This window comes from Peromyscus eremicus, chromosome 1, assembly GCF_949786415.1.
Source record: "Peromyscus eremicus chromosome 1, PerEre_H2_v1, whole genome shotgun sequence".
Lineage (NCBI taxonomy): Eukaryota > Metazoa > Chordata > Mammalia > Rodentia > Cricetidae > Peromyscus > Peromyscus eremicus.
The window spans coordinates 14,476,495-14,501,274 of record NC_081416.1 but is presented as its reverse complement, the minus strand read 5'-3'; the positions used below and the strand labels follow the sequence as shown (position 1 = coordinate 14,501,274).

At 53.6% G+C, this 24,780-nt stretch overlaps 1 protein-coding gene across 1 annotated transcript in view; it reads right to left on the bottom strand.

Annotated features, from left to right (window-relative positions):
- The window catches only part of Col17a1 (collagen type XVII alpha 1 chain), a 47,010-nt gene continuing 22,230 nt past the window's right edge, over positions 1-24,780 (bottom strand). Inside the window, exons 16-54 of the mRNA XM_059256711.1 lie at positions 24,586-24,630; positions 23,534-23,749; positions 22,765-22,980; positions 22,443-22,472; positions 22,063-22,089; positions 21,204-21,230; positions 21,032-21,094; positions 20,398-20,502; positions 19,558-19,620; positions 18,902-18,937; positions 18,289-18,342; positions 18,017-18,052; positions 17,513-17,548; positions 16,615-16,677; positions 15,606-15,641; positions 15,281-15,352; positions 14,062-14,088; positions 13,180-13,215; positions 11,305-11,340; positions 10,976-11,056; positions 9,968-10,003; positions 9,235-9,312; positions 8,350-8,403; positions 8,185-8,226; positions 7,956-8,009; positions 7,338-7,397; positions 6,580-6,630; positions 6,002-6,124; positions 5,390-5,527; positions 4,877-4,939; positions 4,340-4,480; positions 3,847-3,936; positions 3,642-3,752; positions 2,960-3,106; positions 2,409-2,765; positions 1,764-1,901; positions 1,460-1,522; positions 1,271-1,351; positions 1-958 (exon numbers count right to left, since the gene is read on the bottom strand). Coding sequence (XP_059112694.1) covers positions 906-958; positions 1,271-1,351; positions 1,460-1,522; positions 1,764-1,901; positions 2,409-2,765; positions 2,960-3,106; positions 3,642-3,752; positions 3,847-3,936; positions 4,340-4,480; positions 4,877-4,939; positions 5,390-5,527; positions 6,002-6,124; positions 6,580-6,630; positions 7,338-7,397; positions 7,956-8,009; positions 8,185-8,226; positions 8,350-8,403; positions 9,235-9,312; positions 9,968-10,003; positions 10,976-11,056; positions 11,305-11,340; positions 13,180-13,215; positions 14,062-14,088; positions 15,281-15,352; positions 15,606-15,641; positions 16,615-16,677; positions 17,513-17,548; positions 18,017-18,052; positions 18,289-18,342; positions 18,902-18,937; positions 19,558-19,620; positions 20,398-20,502; positions 21,032-21,094; positions 21,204-21,230; positions 22,063-22,089; positions 22,443-22,472; positions 22,765-22,980; positions 23,534-23,749; positions 24,586-24,630 — 3,185 coding nt within the window. The 3' untranslated portion in view covers positions 1-905. The remainder of the gene's footprint in view (positions 959-1,270; positions 1,352-1,459; positions 1,523-1,763; positions 1,902-2,408; positions 2,766-2,959; positions 3,107-3,641; positions 3,753-3,846; positions 3,937-4,339; positions 4,481-4,876; positions 4,940-5,389; positions 5,528-6,001; positions 6,125-6,579; positions 6,631-7,337; positions 7,398-7,955; positions 8,010-8,184; positions 8,227-8,349; positions 8,404-9,234; positions 9,313-9,967; positions 10,004-10,975; positions 11,057-11,304; positions 11,341-13,179; positions 13,216-14,061; positions 14,089-15,280; positions 15,353-15,605; positions 15,642-16,614; positions 16,678-17,512; positions 17,549-18,016; positions 18,053-18,288; positions 18,343-18,901; positions 18,938-19,557; positions 19,621-20,397; positions 20,503-21,031; positions 21,095-21,203; positions 21,231-22,062; positions 22,090-22,442; positions 22,473-22,764; positions 22,981-23,533; positions 23,750-24,585; positions 24,631-24,780) is intronic.

Sequence of the window (24,780 nt, the reverse complement as noted above, 5' to 3'; positions counted from 1 at the left end):
ATAATAAACATACTAAAAAAGAAAAAAACTTTAATTGAAAATTTTACAGTTGAAATGATTTTTCATCTTACAGATTACATACAAATGTTTTTAGACAGTGAAAAGTGCTTAAAAACCAGCTGCACCCAGGCTCACGTGCCATTTCCTACGTACAGACAGGGCCTGTGGAAGCCATGTTTCCCTAGCATCAGGGATTCCCTCTTCTCTTCCTTCCTTGCCCACTGCCCCTCTTGTTCTGTCTGCTGTGGTCTAGTGTGGTATCATAATTGTTACTTCTGGCATACACAGGGACACGGACCATAGCTACGTCTAGTCAAGCTCGGGAGGCAGCGGGAGGTGATTGGCATCTCTACTGTGATACCTATTTGAAATATCTCCTCCTTTGAGGAAGTGAACTTCTCAGTTGCCCTTCTTGTCTGAGACTGGAGAATGCAGAGTGAACAGGAAAGGAGCGGAAAGCATAGCCTTGGTAACGACCAGAAAGCACCCATCAAGTGTCACCCCTGCCAAGGCCCCCATTCCCGTTTCCCGGGCTCATTTTTTAGGCAAAGCGCCACGACTCCCCAGCCAACGTTTATGTACCTGGCTTCTCTGAGGCTTAGGCCTGAGCTAAGTGTTAAAGAAGCCAGGGAGCTCAGATCTATATAGCAGAGAGGTTAAGTCTCATATTAAATTTTGCAGCTATTCTGAAGGCCCACCCAGTCTATGAAGCCGTTTCTGATTGTGTGTCTTCGAATTTTCTGGATGTATATATTTTGTTTAGACTAAAACAAGTGTTGCTAGGTGATGTGATCTCAGCAAGATGTGGACCAGTTCCAGTTTTCACCTACAGGGGACACTTGACATAGGCACCAAGCACATTGCAAGAACTGGTCTGAGAAGTTGGTGGCTCTGCCAGGTGCAGTTTATGGCTTGATGGCAATACTTCTCTTCCTTCTCCCAGTGTAGACTTGGTCTCCTGAAAGTCCAGAGGTGAAGAGGGGTTAAATATGTCATGGCCTGTGACCTTAGTAGGACCAGAGATACCAACAAGTGATTGCTAAAAGTGGCTTGAAAGGTTAAACCTTTGTAAAACTTTTTTCTTCAAGTTATTTCCCCTATTTTGTTACCAGATTCTTTCTCACTCTGTGACAGCTCTGGTCTTCTTCCATCCCAGCTGTGCTAAATACCTTTTTCTGCGTTAGTTTGAGTTTCTCAGGCTAGTCTGGAAGTAAATTACCTTTTCTCTACCAGGCCCTGGAACCTCAGAAGCCACAACATCAGTACTCACCCCTGTCTCCTTTCTCTCCTTTTTGCCCTTGAGGGCCAGGTAGCCCAGGAGGACCTCGTTGGCCAGCAAGGCCCCTGTCACCTAGAAGCACAGAGCGGGTGTGACGTTAGTGCACGAATACAGGGCTGAAGGTGTGGCACAGTGTGGCACCAGAGGTGGTCATAGCACGTGATCCCTGCTGCCACCTACCTTTGGGTCCTGGCCTGCCCACCTCTCCCTTTTGCCCAGGTGGGCCTGGAATAGCTCCATATGCTGCAAGGAAAAGAATTTGGCTTTAGACTGGAGGTTGCCGGAGGCTTGGGAGGCCAAGCGGTTTGTTCAGAGCAACACAGGTAGGTAGTGGTGGGATCTGGACAAGGGACTGGAGCTAGGCTTCACTGGTTTGGGCATCTCGGCTACAGGGAGGAGGAGGGTTGTCAAGCTGGTATTTGTGTGTCAGCCCCATGTGAGACTCAGCGGGTTAGTGCTGGGGAAGCCTCGGGGGTATTCTTACTCCGGAAGAAGTCCATGAGGTCCTGTGTCACGTTGCTGTAGGCAGAGAAGACCTTGCTGATGCCAGGAGGACCTTGGGGCCCAGGAGGGCCTGGTGGGCCCTGGACAGTGTAGGCCATCCCTTGTAGCAGGCCTTGACCTGCAGAACACCAGGATGCAGGTGTAGGAAGCAGACTGCCCTGTGCTGTCTTCAGACTGCCTTTCTCAAAGCAGCTAAACTAGGTGAAACTGCCCTGAGAAAAAAGCCCTGCAGCCTCCTTCCCTGTTCTGAGACCGGCCAGGCCTGTTGGGACATTGCTCGGGGGCATTTGGACTGCAGGACTGTGCTGATAGCTAGAGGGAGAAAGGACTTCCTGGCTAACAACCTCAACAAAGTTCCATGCTGTTGTCACCGTCAGGCTTGCTCTGAGCAGAGCACCAAGCCCTTCGGTGTGCCCTGGTCCCCACAGCTCAGGTATCAATACTGGGGTCCCCTGCACTGAGACAGTGGAGACTTAGGGAGGGGTCTCCCCTCTTTCAGTCCCTGCTCATCTGATTTCAGAGTTGCTGTCTTCACGTACACTAAAAACAAGGGCCAGTCTGTGAGACTTCTATGCTAAGGTGCACACATGCTCTTCCCCTCTGAGGTCCGAGGGTTCTAACTTACGCTGCATGCTCTCCGACACCTGCACTGCCAGCTTGTTGTAATCCAGGTCTCCAGGGAAGCCAGCCCGGAATGAATCGCCGTTGGCGCCATACATGCCTCCTGCACCTGCCCCATAACCTCCGCCTGGGCTGACGTCAGTTCCATAGGGGCCCCCATCTCCTGTACCAAAGGTTCCACCTGCGCCCAGGGAGCCTGCGTTGGCCCCCCCTAGGCCCATGGAAGAGCTGTAGGAAGTGCCCCGTCTAGCCGAGGAGCTGCTACCCCAGTTGTAGTTCTCCCTTAAGTGACCGTCTCCAGGTGGTCCTTGGGGCCCCGGAGGGCCTGGAGGGCCAACGATGAAGCTGCGGACATCGGGACCTGTGGGGTAGGAAGATGCATTAGCCCAGACTGTGGTGGACAAAAGACTTGGGAGCTAGGGATCTCTAAACTTTGAGGCCCTTGTACATGTACAGAAGGATGCTGGTGAGTAAGAAACTGGTTTGTCTGGACTGCTGACAGTCTTGTGCCACTCAAAAGTCACGAAGGTCTAGAGAGGGAGGGAGGGCACCTACTTGTGAGGTAGCTGATCAGCTCGCTGCGGAAGTTGTCACTGTTTTCAGCTGCATAGGTGGCCAGAGCTGCTGAGACACCTGGGGGCCCTCGAGGACCTGGGGGTCCAGGAGGACCTGGAGGGCCTGGGATGGAGGACAAGCCAGCAGCTGTGTGGGAGGAGAGGGTAAGAGGAAGGTCAGGGTCCTTGGCAGAGAAAGCTAGATTCTTGATGTCCCTTTCGCCTACTGTGGGCCCTCCATGGGTGGAGAAGAGGAGGGTAGGGGTGTCTACTGGGCCTCTTGCATGCAGGAGGAGAAAGGAGGCCTACGTGGCCCCTTTCTGGCATCATCCAGGAATGGCTGCTTCCAAGGGGCCCTTCCATCCCTCAACCCACATCTGTTCTCCTTGACCGTCACTACCAGGCATTAGAACGCTTATTACACGACTGATTCCACCGCTCATGAGTTCTGCAAGGGCTACAGTTAAGAGCTCTGTTTCTTCCTGTTTTTTCCCCTGCCATGGCTCATGGCTCCTCACAGCTGTGGGGCCCTCTTCAGGGCCCCAGGACACATTCCTGTGCATGCTTCATTGGGGAATGGCACATTGATTCACTTCTCCATGGTGGCCCTGTCGAGGACTAGGGATGCCCTCAAAATAAGGCTGCAGCCCTCTGCCTTCTCCTCCTGCTCCCTAGTGTCCTACTGTGCAAGTAAGACGAGAGGTCCTCCACGCTGATGCTGGACCACGCGCTGCCTGGCATCCCGGGTGGCCCAGGTGGTCCTGGAGGTCCAATGATGTCCCTATAGTCAGACCCTGGGACATCAATGGGCAGTAAGGAGTCACAGCCTGAGCCAAGGGTTCAGTGTCCGTCCCAAACCTTTTGATGGATGTCCCTAGTTGGCCTTACCTCGGAGCATGGTGAGTAGCTCCTCGTAGGATGTTCCTGGCAGGCCAGGGGGTCCTGGTGGGCCAGGATGCCCAAAGCTGATTCCAGAACCTGGGGAATAAGGTCCCAAGTTGTTGGAGACTCACGTGGGACAGGGGAGAACAGACACAAATGGCCTGTCAGGGAGGAGGGCAGTTTGGACAGAAGTGGGGTCTGAGGACAGGAAAGATGGAGAGGAGTGAGATGCAGATGTAGTCTGGGCAGTGACACCCAGTGGGGAGGGCCCTGAACAGAGCATAGGTCCACACTGCTTAGCAGTGCTGGATGTGGAATGTGCATGCTTGTGCATGCATAGTCTCAGGTGCTCGTCTCTCAGACTTGCTCTGGGGCTTGCACTTTCTCTGAGCAGCTCTGGAGACCCTGCAGGGGTCAGTGCAGCTGGCAGAGGGGCACTGGTCAGTGGCCATCTCAGTGATGTTGGGTGCTCTAGACTTCACTTCCCCTGACCACTTACTTGACATATAGTTGAGAATGTGTCTGCTCAGCTCTCCATAGTCCAAGGACAGGAGGGACCCATCTCCACCAACTCCTGGGGGACCTGGGGGACCTGGGGGGCCCACCAGGTGCTGACGTAGGTACTGCCACACATCATTCCCTGGAAAGGAGAGGGTATGCTTTATGGATCAACCCAGAAGCCCAGTCGGGCCCACCTGCCCAGCCTGGCTCCTAGTAACCGCTGGGAGTTCTTGTTTCTTGGGACACACACACACACACACACACACACACACACACACACACACACACGCAGGTCAGGGAAACCAGCCTGCTTGTAGGTGCCTGCAGTGGAGGAGGGTAGGAGATTCACTCTCTCATTTTTGATACGTTTGTGACTCGGCACACAGGGTGGAACAGCGAGTGAGTGAGTAGCTCCCTGTCACAGAGGACTTCCTCTTGTAGTCCTTACAAAGCTCAGCCTGAGACCAGTGTGCCCACCAAGTGAGGTCAGAAGAGAGCAAAGAGGCCTTGTTCTAGCCCACGGTAGGTGACTCACGTCGCAGCATGGCCAGGATATCTTCTGAGGAGGCAGAGGACAAGCTGACACCGTAGCCTGACGCTGTGGGAAGAAGACCTCAGGTTAGCTCCCTGGTCTCAGAGCAGGCCCTCTCTGTCCAGACTCTGAAAGGTCAAGTCAGCTAGGCATTGTCTTTGGGCAAGATGAGCAGATGGAACACTTCAGGATAGTCAGGAGGCCCAAAGAGGCCCAAAGCAGATGTTGACTTTTCATAGGGAATGCCATGTTCTAGAATATGCTTTAGCCTGACTAGATACTGCCAGGCAAGGATCTCTCTTTGTGAAATGTTTTTCACGCCTGCCCCTATCATGCCTCTGTTCCCAGTGACCCAGTGTTTGCTGAAGCTGGACCCCTGTGGCCCAACTCTGATGAGTATAGAACCGAAGGTTCTATAGTTAGGGGAAGTATGCAATACATAAGAGAGGAGGTTCTGGGAACAAGGGGGACTCCTTCGGAGGAGGGTCTTAGAACCTAGAAGAGTGACGAACTTACTCCGCAAGTAGCTCACCACCTGGCTTGCCAGCTGGGAGTAGTCCAGAGTCTCTCCTGTGATGGTGATGACAGGACCCGGGGGCCCTGGTGGGCCTGGGGGACCCTGGGCTCGAGAGAGATAAGTCCTGATGCTGTCACCTGCCAACAAAGGGGTGAAGCAGTCACGCCTCCTGCCAAGAGCATCCGACCTCCCTGTGGTCACAGGAAGGAGGGAAAGTGTCCTGGTCTACACAGGGCCTGAGCCATGGCCAGCAGGGAGCCTGGACTGCTTTGCTACTGATAGAGAAAGAGGCTGAGGCCTGTGCTGTCCATGAGGGTGTGGGCTGACAAGACTCTAGTAAGCCATCCATTTGATACATCACCTACATATATATATATATATATGTATATATATGTATATATGTATATATATGTATTCATTTTAGTGCATGTGTGTAGTATGCACATAAAGATCTCCAGGTAGGATGAAGATGAGGCTTACGTGTGGACAGGTATGTTGGCCAGATCTCTGACCTGCAGGCCAGGCTTCATGGGTGGAGACGTGGGCCTGCCACATACATGACTACCCTTCTCCCTCAATCTCCTTCCCAAGCTGGGTGACCGGGCACTCACTCTGCATGTACTCTGCGATGTAGTTCTGGATATCCTGGCCAGAGCTGCTGAAGGAGCCTGGAGGCCCAGGGGGCCCTGGAGGGCCAGGTGGGCCCTGCATGTACAGAGTGCTGGATGATTCCCCTGCAGGAAAGAGAAAGTGTCCTGACTAGATGTCTTCACTCTGGGTCAGGCCCAGGCATCGTGTCCCTGCCTGGTCTAAGGCTTTCTCTGTGGAGAACATAGAGAGTGGTAAACAGAGGGCCGACCCAGGCCAGCTCTCCTACCCCTTCCTTTCCTTCACAGTCTCTCACGACCTCACAGCCTCCCTCCTCTCCGGCCACCCGTAGCTCCCAGGGCCTGCTCCATTCTCATCTTTGGTCCCCAGGCACGGTCCGCTAACTGTGGATATGCGTGCACCTTTCCTTCCATCCACACAAGCCTGTGGCCACCTTAAAGGTAGCTCCTGTGGAGCCTCTGAGGAGCTCCCAAGTTACCAAGGAAATCAGACATGAGATGAATGGAGGGATCACCATCCTCATTGGAACCCTCAGCCTCACTGGGAGGATGAAAGAACTTCATTCTCTTTTAGTTCTTACCGTGAGAGTGACCACCAGGAATGCCAGGAGTACCTGGGACACCAGGATCACCTGCAATCCAAACCCAGAAGCCCTGTTTGTACCACCTCCTCCAGGCAGCTCCCTAGTTAAGTGCAGCACCCTTAGTGGGTGGCTCAGCAATCTTTGCATGTCTACTACAGTCTTGCTTGCAAAGATACTACATCTCCCTTTGGAGAGGCTCCCTAAAATCCACCATTGCTGGGCCTGCATCCCTCTTTGAGCAGTAACACACACACACACACACACACACACACACACACACACACACACACACACCTGCACTGCACTCAGTTCTGTACATACTTAGTTATTCACAGTGACTCTCTGATCTACTTGTGTGGAGCAAATGCACTTTGAATAAGCTCAGAGTTCTTGAGGGTCAGCTCTTGCTACCTCCCCCCTACCCCAGGTTGTGTATCATGTACCCTGATGTCCTCTGAGGCCCGGATGGCCTTGCAGAAGGACACCTACTGCCAGATACTGATTTCGATTGGCCCACTGTGAGGGGATGGGTTTTCCGGTGTTGGAGTAGACAAAGTCAATCAGGTGGGGATTATTGGCAGAGTTTCTGACCACCCTGCCACTCTCCTACTCCCATCCCATTCTGCAGGCTGCTGAGCTTCTCATGGGACATGGCAGAAGTGCCCTTGCCTGTCCAGCCTCATCCAAATGCTTTGGCCACCAGGCAGATGAGCAGAGGACACTGGCTTCTGAGATCCCCGAGACACAGATCTTACCTTGGTCTCCCTTGGGACCTGGGGGGCCAGGTGGACCCGGAGGGCCAGAGAAGAAGGTTTCTGCGAGGAAAGACATAGTTGGAGTGTGGGTCACATGCTTCTGAGGAAGCAGCAGCTAGCACAGTGCTGGGCACACTAGAGATGCTCAGTTAGCACCTGTTGTCGTATATAAATGAACAGAAAGATGACTAGGTAGACAGACGGGGGAGAGGGTGGAGGAATGGGTGGATGGATCTTCTACAAGGAACACGCTCTGGCTAATGCTTATTCTTAGGTTATTTCCATACATTGTTGTTAATATTGTTGCCCTTATTTATTGCCTGCATCTTTCCTACTTGATCAGATCCCTGCTCCCTGCGTACAGGAACCAGGCCTCCTGCTCACCCCAGAGTCTCCCAAGGGCAGAACTGGCTTTTCCTTCTGGTCAGGTTCCCAGTGTAGCTGGGTTGATATGACATATTTTTCCAAAATGCAGCAAATAACGGATTCTGTATTCACTTTCCTCTCTAAAGCCAGATTGGGGAAGGCTGGGGAGCCAGTCAGGATGACCGCACTGCTGAAACCTCACCAGGCTAGGTCTGAGGGAAGGACAGGTGTGACTGGATGCCCCAAAGTTACCTGAGTCAGCCAGGAACGATCCTGGTGGGCCCGGGGGGCCTGGCACACCTTCCCCTAGGGAAAAGAAGCCCAGGACTCAGTAGTGCCAGCAAATGAGCCAAGAGCCCTCTGCCTGCAGAGGAGGCAGGGATGCTCTTCCTGGAGCCACCCCAGAAGGACAAGGCTCTGCGCCTCCTTGTCTCCCGCTTCCCCTGTCCTTGTCCCTCCCAGCAAAGAGTTCAGCTCTCACCTGGAGGGCCTCTGGGTCCTGGTGGGCCTGGGATGGAAGGTCCTGCAGAAGGCAGAGAAAGTACTGGCCTCAGAGGGCTGGTTGACTTCCTGACTTCCTCATAAAATGCCTCAGGTCCCCTGGCCCTCAAGACTCCCCACCTCCCAAAGATCAACGAGATCTCACCTGGTGGTCCTCGTGGACCAGGTGGGCCTGGGGGACCCCGTAAGTCGACACCTTCTGTAGAGGGAAGCAAATAGGACCAGAAGGCTATGGCCAGGCTCTTTACCATGCTCCTGATCTCTCACCGGGATGGCTAGTCTTGGGGCTGCAATCCAGGTCCTGATTACACAACCCTCTCTAGGGCCCCATCTGCTGAGATGCCCCCCATTCAGAAGCAGGATGGGCTGCAAACTATATGGGGGTGGAGTAACAGCAGGAAGTGGACTTCCGTGACAGCCAACCAGAGCTGAATGCTCACTTCTGTGTAGCTAGCTGGCAACTTTAGGCAACTTTTCACCCTCTCTCAGCCCGTCTCCTCCACCATAAACCACGGTCACTGAGACCTGCCCCGTAGGGATGCTGAGATGACTCAGACTCAGCAAGATGCCACCAATCCTGAGCCCCTAATGTTCTGCCTTCACACCGCTGGGGCTGGCTGCCATCTTTGATCCTCGATGACACAAGTGTTCAGGTGGGAGGTCCAGCTGCAGCTCCCCTTGGGCTCTTGACAGAGCTTTGTGGACAGGAGGCCACAAGTGTTGGACCTCTCACCATTGTTCGCTGAGTTGGGTATGCATGACTCCCGCCAGCCACACTCACTCCCGAGGTCTGATCTGACCCAGGTCCTGCTGGAAGCCCAGAACCTGTCAGCTGTCCCATCCTGGTGACGGCCTCTCATGCCAGACAGAGCCGGCTCTTACCGGCTCCCATCGCAGAGCAGGGAACGTGATCATTCTGACATGAGACTTTGCAGTGACTCACACATGCAGCTGCCCAGGCCCTGACAACGCTGTCACCTCTTCCGTTCCCTCCCCAGTGACACCTGCCCTGGACAGTGGTCGCACTCACGGGCAGAGAGGACCTCGGAGATAGAGCTGCCACTGGTTATGAGTGAGTCACCGGCAAGTCCTGGCTCCCCTCGTGGGCCTGTGGGGAGGTCACAGAGTTAGGGTGCACACACACACACACACACACACACACACACACACACACACACACACTGCCTGCAGCAGAAGACTCCTCTGGGGTGGGGCCAGATACAGGGTGGGGCCTAGTTGGAGGGTGTGGTCGAGTCAAGGAAGGGCAGGGCCCAGTGAAGAGAGGCTGTATTCCAGTTGAGCCAAAGAAAGAACGGCTGGTAAGTGGAGAGCAAGGCCAGGCCACTGATGGCTTCAGCCTGTGACCAATGCCCATGGCGACTTGGAGCAGTTTTCCCAAAGTCCACTGTTCTTCTAGTACTTGGAGAAATCGCTGGACAGTAATGTTATTATCAGGGTGGTTGTCTGAAGCCCAAGGCTATGAACATAGTCTGCTTAACCTTGACCAGGGCACCACAGAGCCTCAGTCCTCCTGTCCTGAGGACCCTAACCCTCTCAGAAATAAGGGGAGGAATGAGAGGAGGTGGCTTCCACCACGGTGGAGGCTTTGCATGTATCATGGTGAAAAGCCTGAAAGGCCCCGCTGTTTCTTCCAAAGCACATAGCTCCCCTTTTATCTAAAATTCAGGGACTTTGACCCCACTTGGGAAGAATGTCCCCCGAGCCCAGCCCACAGCCTGTGATTTTACAGGCTGTGACAATACCTTGTTGTCCTGGGAGACCAGCAGGGCCAGCAGGACCTGAAACAGTTAGTTAGGAATTACAGAAAAAGCTAAATCACCCCCCCCACCCCAGGGTCGCAGGAGAAGTGGGGGAAGGGGCGGCTGCCTGGGGATCCACAGGCATTCTCCCACAGTGTGGACTAGCTGGCTATGACGGGAGTGATTAGCAACCCGAGGTCAGCCCTGCATGTAAGACTCTCTCTGACAGGAAGGGGACCCCAAAGTGGGCAGGGCTGCCCCTTTTGACACTTTCTTTACCAGTTGGGGGACATCTATGTCTCTCAAATGTCCCCCACTCACTGGAGCATGCTTGCATAGGACTAGAGCACACTTGCTTTGGGTATAAATCATGTACTTAACTTGAACATAAATATTTTAAGTAATTGAAACACATAACAAGATAGCAAGCATTTGGGAGAAATAGGAAACAAATCACAATCGCTTCACTTCTGAGCATTTTGTTTTGTTTCACTTCTGCAATTTGTTGTGTAAGAATGTGGTTGTAACCACAGAGCTCACACATACCCCCGACAGTGAACTCTTTTACATAATGCTGCTACCTCCTCACAGCTTTTCTCCACATTTCTGCAGCCCTTTCATGCTGCTGGAGGATTTGGGGGTACTTCCTCCTCATAGAGCACTGGCATTTGTGTTTCCCTGGATACTGATTAGATTATTTTCTAAGAAACAGGGAGTTCAAGACCCTTCATTCTAATTGGGCCCAAGCTTCTGGGGGGCGGAAACCCTCCCCCGCTGTTGGTTGGCTGTGTGATCTTAGGCAAGTAATTTACCCACTCTGGTCTCAGTTTCTCATGTGCAAATGCGGAGAGTAGCATTGGGTCCCCTGTTGTGAGCAAGGGCTTTCTGGAACCCTCTTTTCTCTCTTTCCGTAGTTCCTGCCCTTGGTGTCAGGATTTGAACAAATGTGGCTAGAATCTGTTGCATCCATATCTTGCTGCTGATGGAGGCAGAGCAAGAAGACAGACTGACCTGGGGTCCCTGGAGGTCCCGGGGGTCCCATGGCACCAGGAGGTCCGGGAGGTCCGGGGACAGTGATTGTTGATGATCCCTCTGGAAACAAGGGACATGGAACACTGAGCCCCACTCATCCCCTTCAGAGGTGCCAGCACCCCGGTAGGCCATGGGCGAGGCAGGCCAGACTCTGCTTCTCACCTCGCAATGCCTCTCTTTCCCTGTGCTGTTGACTCACAGAGCTCACCTTGACCTAAGCGCCACCCACCCGCTGGCAGAGCTACCCTAGCTGGCCCACATAGGACAGGCAAATAGAACTCAGGGAGGGACCCTCCCAGGCTGCATACCTGAAGTCACGACTCTGCCTGGAGCGCCAGGTTCACCTGGGGAGGACAAGAAGCGTGGACAAGAGGATTAATCAGTGGCTTGATAAATCATCTCCAAAGTTTCTCATTGCGTGTGAGGAACACCTGCGTTTGGCCCTCTCACCCTCAAGCTAACGAGGTTTTAACAGTGAAGGGTACACTGAGCATTTCTCTCTCAATTGAGACCCAGGGCCCAGAGCATCAGTCATCTCTCAGAGAAGGGGTTTCCTGGGAGGCTGTGGAAGAGTCGGCCCTTCCATGAGGCCAGAATGGGGCTAACATGAGACTCAGTCTCAATCTCACCCACCCCAGTCTTTTCTTCCTCTAATGGCCATAGGTGGGGAATCTTTCTGACGGTCAAAGGGTAAATAAAAGCCATGATCTTGTGTGTGAATTCCAGTTCCCTGGGTGACAGGATGGACTGGACAGCAGGAAAAGGGTTTCGGCACTTGGCAAATCTGGGTGATCCTGAGTTACATACAAGGTCACGGCTCTTTCATGCCATTGGTCTTAAGTGACAATAACGCAAGCATGAGTGACGGACTTCCAGGAAGAGCACCCAGGATTTGTATGTCCCCAAGCATATCCACCACTCAGGCATCTCTTGACTGACAATCATGGGTGGATGGGCTTGGAGACAACAAAGGAGCAGGTAGGACGTGGAAGAGATCCTGGGCTGGGAGCCGGGCTCAGTGCTGAGCGTGCTTGAGGCCTTGAGTTTTACTCAAAGAACTAAAAAATGAAGCTCCGTCGACCAGGATCCCTCCAGGCACTCTTCAAGTCTGTGAACAATTATTAAGCTCCACAGAGAAAGGGCAGCTTTGGTTTCCTCCCAGGGAGAGCGAAAGGGTAGCTCTGGCACATTCCCCCAGCAGGGCGTCAGGGCCACGGCAGGAGAGAGTGCTTGAGTTTGTTCTGAGAACACAACCTAAGAACTGATAACCTGCCTCTGTAGTACATCTTGTTCCAGGAGGGCCCGAAGCCCCCTTGGACGGGAAGTCACCGAGGAATAGTTTGTGGTGCTGTCCCTGTACCTGTGAGGCCTCACTGAAGCCACCAGAGATGTGTTGGCCTGGGAAGTATGAACTCAGCTGTCGTATTTTAGGGTTGCCTTCATTTATCCTCAAAGATCTTTTTGGCTCAACTGCTCATTGGAAATTACAGTTTTTTAAAAACTTTTTTTCTAGGGTCCCACTAACGGTGACCCTGAGTGCTTGTGGTGGCCTGAGTGTCATGGTTCGGGAGCATGGGGATACAGGGACAGAAGACAGTGTGTCCCTGAGCACCCCGAATTCCTTGCATTGCTCAGGGCTGAACAAGAGTGTCACTGTATGCCTCCGTGGCACTGTATTGCACCAACCAGACGCCTTTTGGTCCTTTGACGTTGTCTCTTAGTGGGGTTGAAATACCCCTTCCTTCCTTCCTTCCTTCCTATGTCAAGAGCTGTTCCTTCCGATCTGATGTCACATATGGGTGGAGGAAAAGGTCTCAGAAAGCCCCAGTCAGCGGGGATGGAGCCTCGGTGACAGGAGTGTTTGAAAGGCAAACAAGGGCTTGGAAAACTTGGGGACAAGCAGCTTCCTCTTCCTACCTTCCTGCCACAGGGCCTAGGACATGAAAATGAGCTCCAGACTGAGAATGGATAGATGGCAAGAGCAGGTGGGCCTGAGGACTCGGGGCCAGGATTGCTCTACACCAATCTGAGCGCCCCGCCTCTCAGCCTTCGGTTGGAACCACTAGATGCCACTGTTGGTCCAGGCTCTGGTCAGACGGACCTCCCGCCTGCCACCCCCTCCCAGCTGTAAAAATGGCTGATGAAAAGAAAAAAAAAATACCTTATTGGGAAAAATCACATACCTTTAGTCCCTGGTCGGCCAGGGCTACCAGGAAGTCCTGATGTGATTAAACACAAGTCAGTCACGATGACTAAAGCCCAGCAGTTCTGAATGTCTATGCTCCCCCCCCCTCCATCTGGCAGTAAGCAGCACTCTGTCACTCAGCATGGCCACACTGGCTGCCTGATCGAAGCGGCAGGACTCAGGTCTTGCCTGGAGTCACCTGGAGTGGGAACGGGAGACTCTCACCCAGAGCCTGTCTGTGTTTGGGAAATGGAGGCACACAGCAGGCTTGGGTTGAGGCAGACAGAGTCTCTGAGGGATTCCGGTCTCCCTGGGTTACAAAGCTGCCACCGTCCCTCTTCCTGTCCACAGCAGGACCTGCTGTGTCCAGAGCAGCAGCAGCTGATGGCCTTTGGGTAGCCTAGGCTTGATTTCACTCTGACTCTTTGTCCAGTTGCTTTTTAGAAAATAAGGGGCTGGGCGTGGTGAAGATAATAAAAACCAAGCAGATCTTACAGGATGGCTCTAACACAGCCAGTGTCCCCGAGGGAACCCCGAGAGGCAGTGCAGTGTAGGGAGCAGGGGAACCTGGGTCTGCTGGCTAAGAGAATTCCTAGCCAGCAGTGTTCTCATGGCTCGGGTCTTCTCCTGGGCATTCCTGCACCAGAGGGGACAGAGCACAGCACAAACAGGATCTGATGTCACTGACATCAGAAAGCTATCTAGATTATTCTGTGTGTGCTTTTTTTCTTACGGCGCTTCTCAGGATTCACTAAGGCAGAAACTGAGCCTGTTTTGCTGAAGCTGGGGAGGAAAGGACAGGGTCATATCACTAGGGAGACACTGGCCAAGGTGTCTGGCCTGGGAGGAGATGGCAGCTGGGAAGAACTGGATGACTCACCCTGAGGTCCTTGGGGTCCTGTGACACCTACAGAAAAGAAGACATAGTTGAAGGGTTAAGGACTGTCTCCAAGGAGCCATAACCTTGCCTGCAGGAGCCAGTGGGCATGACAGTGAGGGGTCAGAGGCTGCGGGAGGGTAGGCCTCGTAGTGGTGCAATCCAGAGTCCTGTTGCCACTGGGCAGAGAGTGGTTCTGTGAGTTTTGCTGCGAAATGATCCAAAGTCTGTGGTTCTCGACTTTCCTAATTCTGCAATCCTCTAACAACATAGTTCCTCAGGCTGCAGTGACTCCAACCATAAAGTTATTTTCATTGCTACTGTTATGCATTGCAATGTAAATATCTGATATGCAGGATAGTCTTAGGGACACCTGTGAAAAGGTTGTTTGACCCCCAAATGGGTTGTGACCCACAGTTGAGAATCGCTGTCCTAAACCCGTTTGGATTTATAGATGCTTCAGGAATATAAGGAGGGCCAGGAACCCAGAAAGTGCACTCTCTCTCTCTCTCTGTCTCTGTCTCTGTCTCTCTCTGTCTCTCTCTCTCTGTCTCTGTCTCTTTCTGTCTCTGTCTCTCTCTCTCTCTCTCTCTCTCTCTCACACACACACACACACACACACACACACACACACACACACACACACGATGCCAAATGTTACCACCAACCCCTCCATTACAGTTCACCTAGGCACCAGCCAAGGATTCCTTGTGTCAGGATTCCTGTGTCCTCAGTGTCTCAGGGAATGGTCACCTTGCCTGGTTCTGATTTGTTCTTCCCACGCACCTGAGAATCTTGCTCTTGTCTGGCCCTCAGTGGAGATACTAAGAAGGCCTCTCCTCTCTGGCTGGTAGATACTAGTGAAGGCCTAGGTATAGCTCCAGGAGAGGAGACAGGGAAAGGCTTGGGCAAGATATGAGCTTGAGTTCAATCTGCAATTTTAAGAGCACCCCAGAACCCCCTGCTTTCATCTGTTAGTCCCTCTTTTCCAAATGTCCAGACTTGGTGACTGATGCTGGGCCCATGCCTACCACACAGCACAACTTGCCGTTAGAGTTCTCTGCTGAGCTGCTCAGGGCAATGGGGTAAGGCTTATGCACACACATACAATGAAACACCCATGAACCTACCACATCCTCACAAGTGTTCATACACACCTGACAATGCCTGAGTTGCACACACACACTCAGAAGACTGTGGCTTTCTTTTCCTGTCTCATTACCTGGCTTTCCTGGCTCTCCAGAGGGTCCTGGGAGGCCTCGGGTTCCAGGCATCCCCGTCAGGCCTTGCTCACCTGCAGAGAACATGAAAAATGGGAATGCCTTTCCCTGGGGAAAGCACCTCCAAGCCAGTGGGTTTTCCTGAGTGGCATGCTGGCAGATAGGCAGGAGGAAGCATCGTGACCAAGACGGTGTTCATCTCCACACGCTGCATGCCCCTTTGTCATTAGGATGGAGGGCCGAGGCATGCATGTGGGGGTGAAGGAAGGCGGGGAGGGACAGACAAGGGCAGCTGGTGAGAATGAGGACCATAGAACAATGACTAACCTCTGGGGCCTTGCTGTCCGTCAGGGCCAGCGGGACCTGGGAAAGCAGAAAAGTGAAGTGTGTCAGGTACTCTTGAGGGGTTGTTCTGCGACTCTCTCTCTCTCCCTCCTGTCCCTGGAGGCTTGGAGCACACGGTCTCCTGGGTGGTAGGCTCATGTAGCTCTCACTGTGGCTGTCAACCTCAGGAGCTTTGTCGCCGTGGTACCCCAGGGTACAGCCTCCTTCCCGCACCTTCTCCTAAGCCAGCATTTCCCCGCTGGGAATAGTCCAGGACACCCTGTCCCCCTTACCTGAGGACCCGGAAGTGAAGGTCCTTCAGGCCCTTGTCACCTCTGCTCTAAGCATGTTCCTAGCCTCCTTCTGAAGTGGAGCCCCTCTGGGACTGGTCTCACTGGCCACCCCTCTGTCACCTCTGCGTGGAGAGTTTCCCAAAGTGGCCATAATCAAATGCTTCCTAAGTTTTTAGGAACATCTGAAATGCCACTTCCTCTGTCCTCCATGCTGTAAGCAGTCTCTTCTTGGATTGTATCCTAGGTCTCTGTGCCTCTCATGGTCCCTGTCACCAACCACAAGCTTGGTCGTAGCTTGAGGGGATGAAGCATGCCACTTCCCAGCAGCTTACTTGTCCTGCATACAGTAAGCGCTTACTAATGCTTTGTTAAGTGAATGGTAGCGTAAGTGTCACATCTCCATTGGTGAAGCTTGAGCTTCTGTGGGACTCAAGGCTGAGGCCAGGCTTCCTGGAGCTTCCCTGTCCTGGCATAGACACCTCAGTGATGGCTAGTCAAAGGGTGGTGGCCTGGATCTGGCTTTGAAGCTCTCTACCCCTGAGGTGAGCTACTTGGAGTTCAATGACCCTCAACCCTTGTCAGTCCTTAGCGGACGGGAGGTAGCCGGGAAGGAAGGGTCATGCTCATTCCAGAGCAGTGAGAAATTCCCAGAAAACTGCTGCGAGCCCCAGGAAGGACACCCAGCTCGAAACTGTCACCTGTCTGTGTGGGACACTTACCCATTGCTCCTTTGGCTCCAGGTTCACCCACAGCTCCAGGCAACCCTCGGGTGCCAGGCTCCCCTGCAGAGAACAACAGGTCTGCTGCTGGAGGCTAGCAGGGCTACGCCTGCTTCCACCGTTGGCAGAATGCACGTGCCTGCTTCCACCGTTGGCAGAATGCACGTGCCTGCTTCCACCGTTGGCAGAATGCACGTGCCTGCTTCCACCGTTGGCAGAATGCACGTGCCTGCTTCCACCGTTGGCAGAATGCACGTGCCTGCTTCCACCGTTGGCAGAATGCACGTGCCTGCTTCCACCGTTGGCAGAATGCACGTGCCTGCTTCCACCGTTGGCAGAATGCACGTGCCTGCTTCCTCCTGCTGCTGCTTCTCTCAGAGGAGCTGAGGGAGGCAACCTCTGCCTTGATGCCAAGGTCAGAACCACCCATCCCCTCCACTCCGTGGGCAGCAGGTTCAGACTGGCTCAGAAGCACATGTCTGAGTCTGCTTTCCTTGGAAACAGCAAGCTACCCTTTGTGGTCAAAGCATTATTACTTTCAGCTTCCTTTAACCCGTGCGGTTGGCAGGAGGTGAGCAGCGGAGAGGAGAGGGCCAGCAGTGCACGCTTTATGCTTTATGCACGTTTAATTTTCCCATCCAGATTCCTCCAAATAATCTACGGCAGCTATAACCTCTGCACCAGACAGACACGGTTTGTAGCTAAATGGATTGCGTCGAGAGTCATGCTTAACCTCCATCCTGACCTATGTTATTTTTGTCGGGGCTTTTCTTAGCTCATATGAGCTTTGAGGGCTTGAGATGGAGATTCTGCCTCATCTTTCTGTATTTGTCTCGCTGTCTGGTGACTGCTAGATCTAACAGGTCACAAATGAGTTAAATTCCTGGTTAGGACTGACCTGTGAGGCCTCTGGGTCCTTTCTCACCCTGGTCACCTAAAACAAACACGGAGTTGGGAGAGGAACCGTTAGTTGAAAGCAAGGGAACAATCTTCCCTCATGATGAGGAGCCCTGTAAGGTACCTGCAGCAGGATGCTGGTGAGTCACTGCATTGATGAAGCTGAGGAGCTGGTCCGCCCATGGTCCACCCACCAACTGATTTCCCCCAACCTCTGCTGTGGACACATATAGGTGTCCTGGGCACAAGGAGGACAAGACCAGAGGGCAGACACCTCAGAATGTGCCTCACCACCGTGAAGAGCACTCAACCCTGCCCTTGTGATGTGGGTACTTTGTTTCCCTTTCTGAGGCTCTGGAGAACAATGAACTCTTAACCCCCTCTAACCCCAGGGCCCAGGAACCAGATTCATATGTGCTCTGGGATCCTGTACACAGGTTGTGTCTGGGTGCCTAGGAGCAGAGGAGACCACGGTAATGAGTGAGCGGCAGTGGGAACGGTGTACCTTTGGGTCCTGGTGGTCCCACAAGTCCTTTGTCACCTGAAAGGGAAACAGATACCTTGGTGTAGAAAGCCACGTAGGGGATGACCAAGAAGGGTCACTGGCTGACTCTGAAGACAGACAGCTTCCCCTCCATAGTGGTTTCAGCCCCCCCCCTTGTACTTTATAACTTGTGGGTCATGTCCATCAGACCTCTCTGAGCCCTGAACTCCCTGATTCCTGTTTGAATGAGAGATCTCCACAGTCTTTTACTCCATGCCCCTCCCCCAGCTTACCTTTGACACCAGGGAGTCCCACTTCACCTCGGAGCCCTTGGGCACCCATAGAGCCTGCCCCACAGAGGAAAACATATGGTCAGAGGAGTGTCCCATCTTTGGAAGGGATGGACACACATGTATACTTGTGCATGCACACATAGAAGCACATACACCCTGAAGCAGAAGTCAAGGGCTGCTTCCCGTGGACTCCGCATCTCCCCGTGCTCCTGCTGGCCATCCTGGCCCACAGTCCTTGTCCCCGCCAGTCACAAAGCTCAGGTATTAGAATACCCCAAAGGGTCCTGACAGAGAACTGGCTGAATCGCAAGCTCTCAGGGTAGCAGGATGGTTTATTTGACCCACTGGGACAAGGCAGAGGCAGGATGGGAGCTTCCTATTGGTCAAGTTACTGAGAGGTCTCAGGCCTGACATCAGTCCAGAAGTGATTTGGATAGGACCTACCAGGACACCCAGGCTCAGCCACAGGGTACGCTGTGGACTTCCATTTCGTATGTCCAGTTGGCTCTTTCTGTAATCACTTCTTTGGCTTTTAAAAATGTTTGGTTTCCCCTTTAACACCCGTTTCTTTACCATGGAAGCAGAACCTATTTACAAGAAGCAGTACACTTACCTGGGGGTCCCTGGGGACCAGGAGAGCCACTGGGACCTGAGAAACAGGGGGAGAGACAATCAGAAGGCCAGGGACTGGCTGGGACAGCTGATCCTAGTGTGAAGGGCAGGTGAAGGACAAGGAGCTCATCTAAGGGCCATGTGGCCCTTGCTGGGACAGTACACCAGGGGGTTCAGTGGTGTGACCCTAGGGCCATGTCCTCCCTTGAGGGGAGGTGACAGCTGGGCAGGGGCCAGAGACCTTTGATTCTTCCTAAGACACTGAGTCCGGCTCTGAGGTGGAGAGAAGAGGTTTCAGGTGCGCATCAAGTGCTTGCTGCGTTGTGTGTGTGTGTGTGTGTGTGTGTGTGTGTGTGTGTGTGTGTGTCTGGGTCCTAGTCAGGGCAGGAAACCATCTGGTTTCTGGTACAATCCATCCAGTTGCTTAGACACCACCTAACGTGGCCACTGAACAGAAACAGAAATGTGTCCCAAGCCCCACTATAAAGCCAGAATTGTAGCCCAGTCTTGACACCCAGAACTGCCTTGGGGAAGAACACTTTGTGTGGCCATCTTGTACAAATCTGGGGCTGCCAAGCAGCACTCTTGGGGAGCCCAGGACCTTCTCCTCTGAATGTGGCCCCTCCCTGCAAGCTTGGGTTGGTCTTTCTGACATACCTCTGGGACCCACAGAACCTGGGACACCAGGAAGGCCTCGAGGACCTTGTTCTCCAGCAATCCCTGAGGAGAGATAGAAGAAACCTGTTGAGGAAGTCCCAGCCCATAGCCCAGCAGTCACATTTGGAAGGGAGGCTTTCCACCCTGACAGTGGTACGGGGACCATTTGGTGCCTCTGTGAGACCACTCTTCAGTTCCTGCGCAGAGAAGTCTGGTACCTAGAAAGCACTCAACAATACTGGCTCATTCTAAGGGCCATGTGGGTCTTTGCCAGGACTGGACACTAGAGGATCTGGCAGGGACTTTACTTGAGTGACCTTTTTTATTATTTTTTAAAGAGAATGTGAGTCTAATAGCTTCCCTGCAGGTTTTTGGCACCAAAAGATGCCTGGTGCCCTTCTTAATTTCCCCGTAAAGTTAGTCTCATGGTTAAGGAGCTGAGTTCCAAACCTCCCAGCCCCCTGAAGCACTAGGCTTCTGACTCAGGCCTTCTGCCTTTTGCCCTGCTGAGTCCCAGCTCCCAGAAGCCACAAGACCTCACCTTCACCCCACACCCGGCTGTGCTCCCAGCTCCGCTGCCCTTTGCTCTCTGCCCTGACCTGGCTTGGCTCCTCACCCTCTCTGGAAAGGTCATATCCTCGGGACCTCTTTCTCTGGTTAAGTCCCCAAATCACAGCCTGTTTCTTGGCCTGACCATCCTCCATCATTAGTGTCTATAGGGTTTAGTACCGAGCGTCTTCACCGTCCACCTCTGCAAGCGCTCAGCCAGTGATGCCGGAAAAGGGTGCAGATGGAAGGAAGGATGCAGCTGGTCCTCTTGGTAAAAGTGCCGCCTCTTACCTCTGTCTCCTTTCTCTCCAGACCCGGGAGGCCCAGGTTCACCACGGGGTCCCATGGGGCCTTCTAGTCCTCTCTGGCCGATGGGTCCCTCCATGCCAGGATCTCCTAAAGATGGAAATGGCCCCCCTCACAGTTAGGGTTCCATGCCATGGCCCTCAGACAGCCCCTCCCCCGCAGAGCCTCTCCTGGGACTCCTGTTTCTCTTCCCCAGCAGCCTCACTCAGCCCAGGACCAGAGTGACCCTGTCAGTACATGACGCCCCTCCTGCCTTTGCCCCAGATCTGCAAGTGGCTTCTCACTTCCCCAGGAGTAAAGGCCATCTCTATGCTGGCTTTGCCTTGAGGCCGCCCACGGCTTGCCGCCCTGGGCCAGCCCTTCTGCCTCTTCAGCTTTCAGTTTCCTTATCTACCTGGTGTCCTTCGAACTTGCTTTTGGGGCCTTGGCTTTGGCTGCCCCCTCTGCTCAGAATGTGGCCCTAGGTCTTCTGCCGGCCACGCCCTCTCCCGTTTCAAATTCCAGGTTTAACTCCCCATCTTTCCCTGTTGTGGTCACCCTTGTCTCTAAAACAAGATCTCCTTAATACACGCTCAAGACACAAGCGGGGAGGAGACAAGAGAATAGAAGGGGCCCTTACCAATGCTGCCTTTTTGTCCCTTCGGTCCTTCCGGGCCGGGGTGGCCCAGGGGCCCAGGGGCACCTGTGGGTATATAAGAAGACGCCAGTCTGTATTTCCTCCAGAAGTTGGCAGCCAGGACTGGTATACCCAAAGGAACACACCAGGTGTATAATCACTGCAGGATACACACCTGTAATCCCAGGAAGGCCTCGGTCTCCTGTGGGGATGAAAGTAAGGGAACTATCAGAGGAGGGCATGGCCTGGTCCCCCTAAGGAGCCGCTAGCGGGACTCAGAGGACTCAGATGGCCTTCCAGGGAGCAAATGCATCCAGTTACATTCAAATTGCTGCTAAAACCACAAATACGTTTTTGGTATCGTTAGGCCCCATAAGTTGCTTGGGACCCAATTATAGTGAAAATTTGATGTTTTTCTGAGTCCACCTGTACTCAGGAGTCCTGTACTCTACCTGACACATCCCCAGAACCACCAGCCCCCATCCTAAGCAGGAGCAGGAGGACTTGGGATTGTAGGTCTTGGGAGGTGGACTTAGGTAGGGATCCAGGGTATGTGTGCTGAGGTTGCAGGTGTGTGGAAACCATGAAGGAGCTAAACAGGAGTGAAGGGCGGGCAAACAGAGGAACCCAGTTCCTGCCTGGGGTCTCTTGGGAAGTGAGTTAAATTGGAGTCACGGATGGAGATGGACCTTTCACCTGGAATGGTGATTCTTAGGGAAGGTACCCCGGGTTCAGAATCCCTGAAGACAAGAAGGTTCCTGGGCCCGTCCACATCCACTTAATCAGAGGCTCTGGGAGGGGCTCAGGATCTTTGAGTAGTTCCTTCCCACTCTAGAGTCGACAAGACCCTCAGTGATATGCTTCAGGGAAAGCTGCCTTGTGTCTGGAGAGGGGCAACTCAATTGGAAGCCTCCTCCTCAGGCATGTGCAGACTACAGCTTGTTAAATTGCCTTTCTCAGCCTGAGGGCTTTTCTGCTTGCTGTAAAGCCCCACCTCCCCAGTGTTTAGGGTAAATTGTTTTTGGAATAGTTACCTTTAGGGCCTTGACTTCCCATGTCACCTAAAACCAGAAAGACAGATACTGTGAGATGGTATATTAACCAGAAGCTGCTTTCTTGCCCATGTTTCACAGCCGTTTGGCAACATGTGAACCACATATCACAGTGAGATCACAGTGAGAGATGGGGCCCTGTCAGAGGCACCCCGGCACAGACCACTAGGCTTCTCCTGGACGCTGCCTAGGCTCCCAACCCTGCTGTGATGTCTGACTGGAAAGTCAACGCCCTCCTCTTTGACAGACAGATAGGTGGTATCCGCACTCTCCCGTTTGGACAAAGAGAAGAGGATTCCAGTCCCGGAGAAACATGCCTCCCTGCAGAAGTGAGCAGAGGAAGGCTTGGGCCACTCCAGTACCTTTTGGACCAGGGTTTCCTCTGAGATTTCCTACAAGAAAGAGTAAACTTTGAGTCAGTCTCTCTCTCTCTCTCTCTCTCTCTCTCTCTCTCTCTCTCTCTCTCTCTCTCTCTCTCTCTCACACACACACACACACACACACACACACACACACACACACACACACACAGAAATGGGGATCCCAGCCCAGCTCCCTCTTGCTTCTTAGGGCAATGGAGGGTGGGATGGGAGGGAGAGGGGCTGAGCAGTGTCCCAGGACACACATAAGGCCACCCAGGCCCCGGGTTCTGGGCTAACTGGCCTCGTTGCTGCCTGTTCTCACCATTTTCCTGCTCTGTCATCAGCTTGTTCCTTATGAACAGCCAGATCGCCTCCTGGCTGTGGCCGTCCAGCTCCGCTTTGCCTAATCCGGGTCCCAGGAAGGGCGCCTCACCCAGGAGGCGGTCCTTACTGCTTCTCTCCATCTTGTCTTCGGAATAGTGCGCCCTGCTCTTCTCCAGCTCATCCACCCGGGCTTTCAGCTTCCTCACCTCCTCCGCTGTGACGGACACACGGGGACCATCCATGAGGACCGGGTCTGGCTCTGCCCTGGGCCCTGGGCCTTGGGGAGGGGGCTTCTTCACACCCCTGGGCACATATTTCAGGAATGCTTATGCAGAGACAATCCTTGTGGCCAGTAGCAGCCAACATCCTCCTGGGCCTCGAGGAAGCCTGGCCCTGTCACCACCCGAGCTGAGCACAAAGCTGGCTCTCCTTCCTCTGGGAGGTGGAGAGGGAGATGGCAGGGAAAGAGACGTAGATGCTCAGGCAGGGTAAAGGCCTGAAGACCACAGGGAGTGAGGCCTTATTAAAGGCCATCAGTGCAGGAGCCGAAGGTGGAGCCAGGGCCTTAGATTCCAAGTGCCCTGCTTAGTGACCTCGAGACTTGGGCCAGGTGCCTCGAGGGGCCGTTTCCTGTCTGTAGGAAGACCCGGTTTGAGCTTGTAATCTCCAGCCCCTTGGCTACAACACTCAGGACTGCTTGTGGTTTCTCATCCCTAGGAAGGGGTAGAGGGGCTAAGGACTTCAGGCTCTGTGGCCTCGGCACCTACCCAGAGCAATGAGGCCGAAGAGCAGACCCAGCAGCAGCAGCCAGGTGAGCAGCAGACCCAGCAACCACTTCCACCAGCTGCAGCAGGAGCCACAGGGGCACCAGGCGGGTGCAGCCCCCCACGTTCCTCCGCCACCGGCGGCACCGCCGCCACCACCGCCGCCATGGCCTCCTTTGCCTCCGCCACCACCGCCACCTCGGTCATAGTTGTGGTTTTCTGTGGAAGGAACAGGGAGGGTGAGCTGAATTCAGGAGGCTCCTGCCAACCTCCCTTCAAAATGGGTGGCATCATGTGGGTCGGGTAAGAAGGTTGAGTTTATGTGCAGCTTTTCTTGAACGCAGGCTGGAAAGTAAGTCTGAAAACCCGGGCTTTGGCTGTGTGATTCTGACAAGACGGTTCTTTATAAAATGAGGTTAAAAGATGACCTGCTTCATGAAACAGTTATGGGATGAAACAAAACAAGATCCTTAACTAGTGGAGGACGTAGCCCACAGCACGGGGTTTAAAACATCTTCATCATGAGGAATGTCACATGCAGCTGCCACAATGCCTGCCCCTGATTAGCCCTGGACCTGCATCTCTGGTCACTAAGCCTCACTTGACACAGCTCACCCTTGGTGGTTCCCACAGCGCCTAGAGTTACACTTAGCACCATAAACCCAAAGCACATTTTAAAAGGTAAGGGCGGGCGGTTCTCTAGGGAGATGGGAACTTCATGCGCTTCTCTTCTAAGGCAAGGGGGGAGGTTAGGAAAGAGCAGCGGGCTGAGCAGGCCCAGGACAGTGTCATCTTGGGCCTGTCCTGTTGTGCCTGCTCTGGTGGGAGACTGTGGGCCTCAGGGACCATGGTGGCTGGCCATTAGGAGCTGTGAGGCCCATGGGACATCTTTGTGACCTCAACCTGTCCACTCTCATTTCCACCCTTCTCCCTTTGGGGCCTTTAGGAGGCCAGATCTGGGTAGCTCATGTGTGCACAGGCGAGCGCCATCACCTGTCCCGCAACCAGGGCCAGCCTCTCGATCCTTCACAGCAGGGACCCCCATTCTTACTCACCTATGGAGGTGGCCTTGCCCTTTGTGGACACAGTATTCAGGTCTCCTGAAAGTACAAGCACAAGTTGGGAGTTGAACTCGAGGGCTGGAAAAGCACACAAGCACATGCACACATACTCCCACACACATGCCCCCTCCACACGTGAACCCACACAGTACAACCCACACACATGTGCACCCATACACACATGAACCC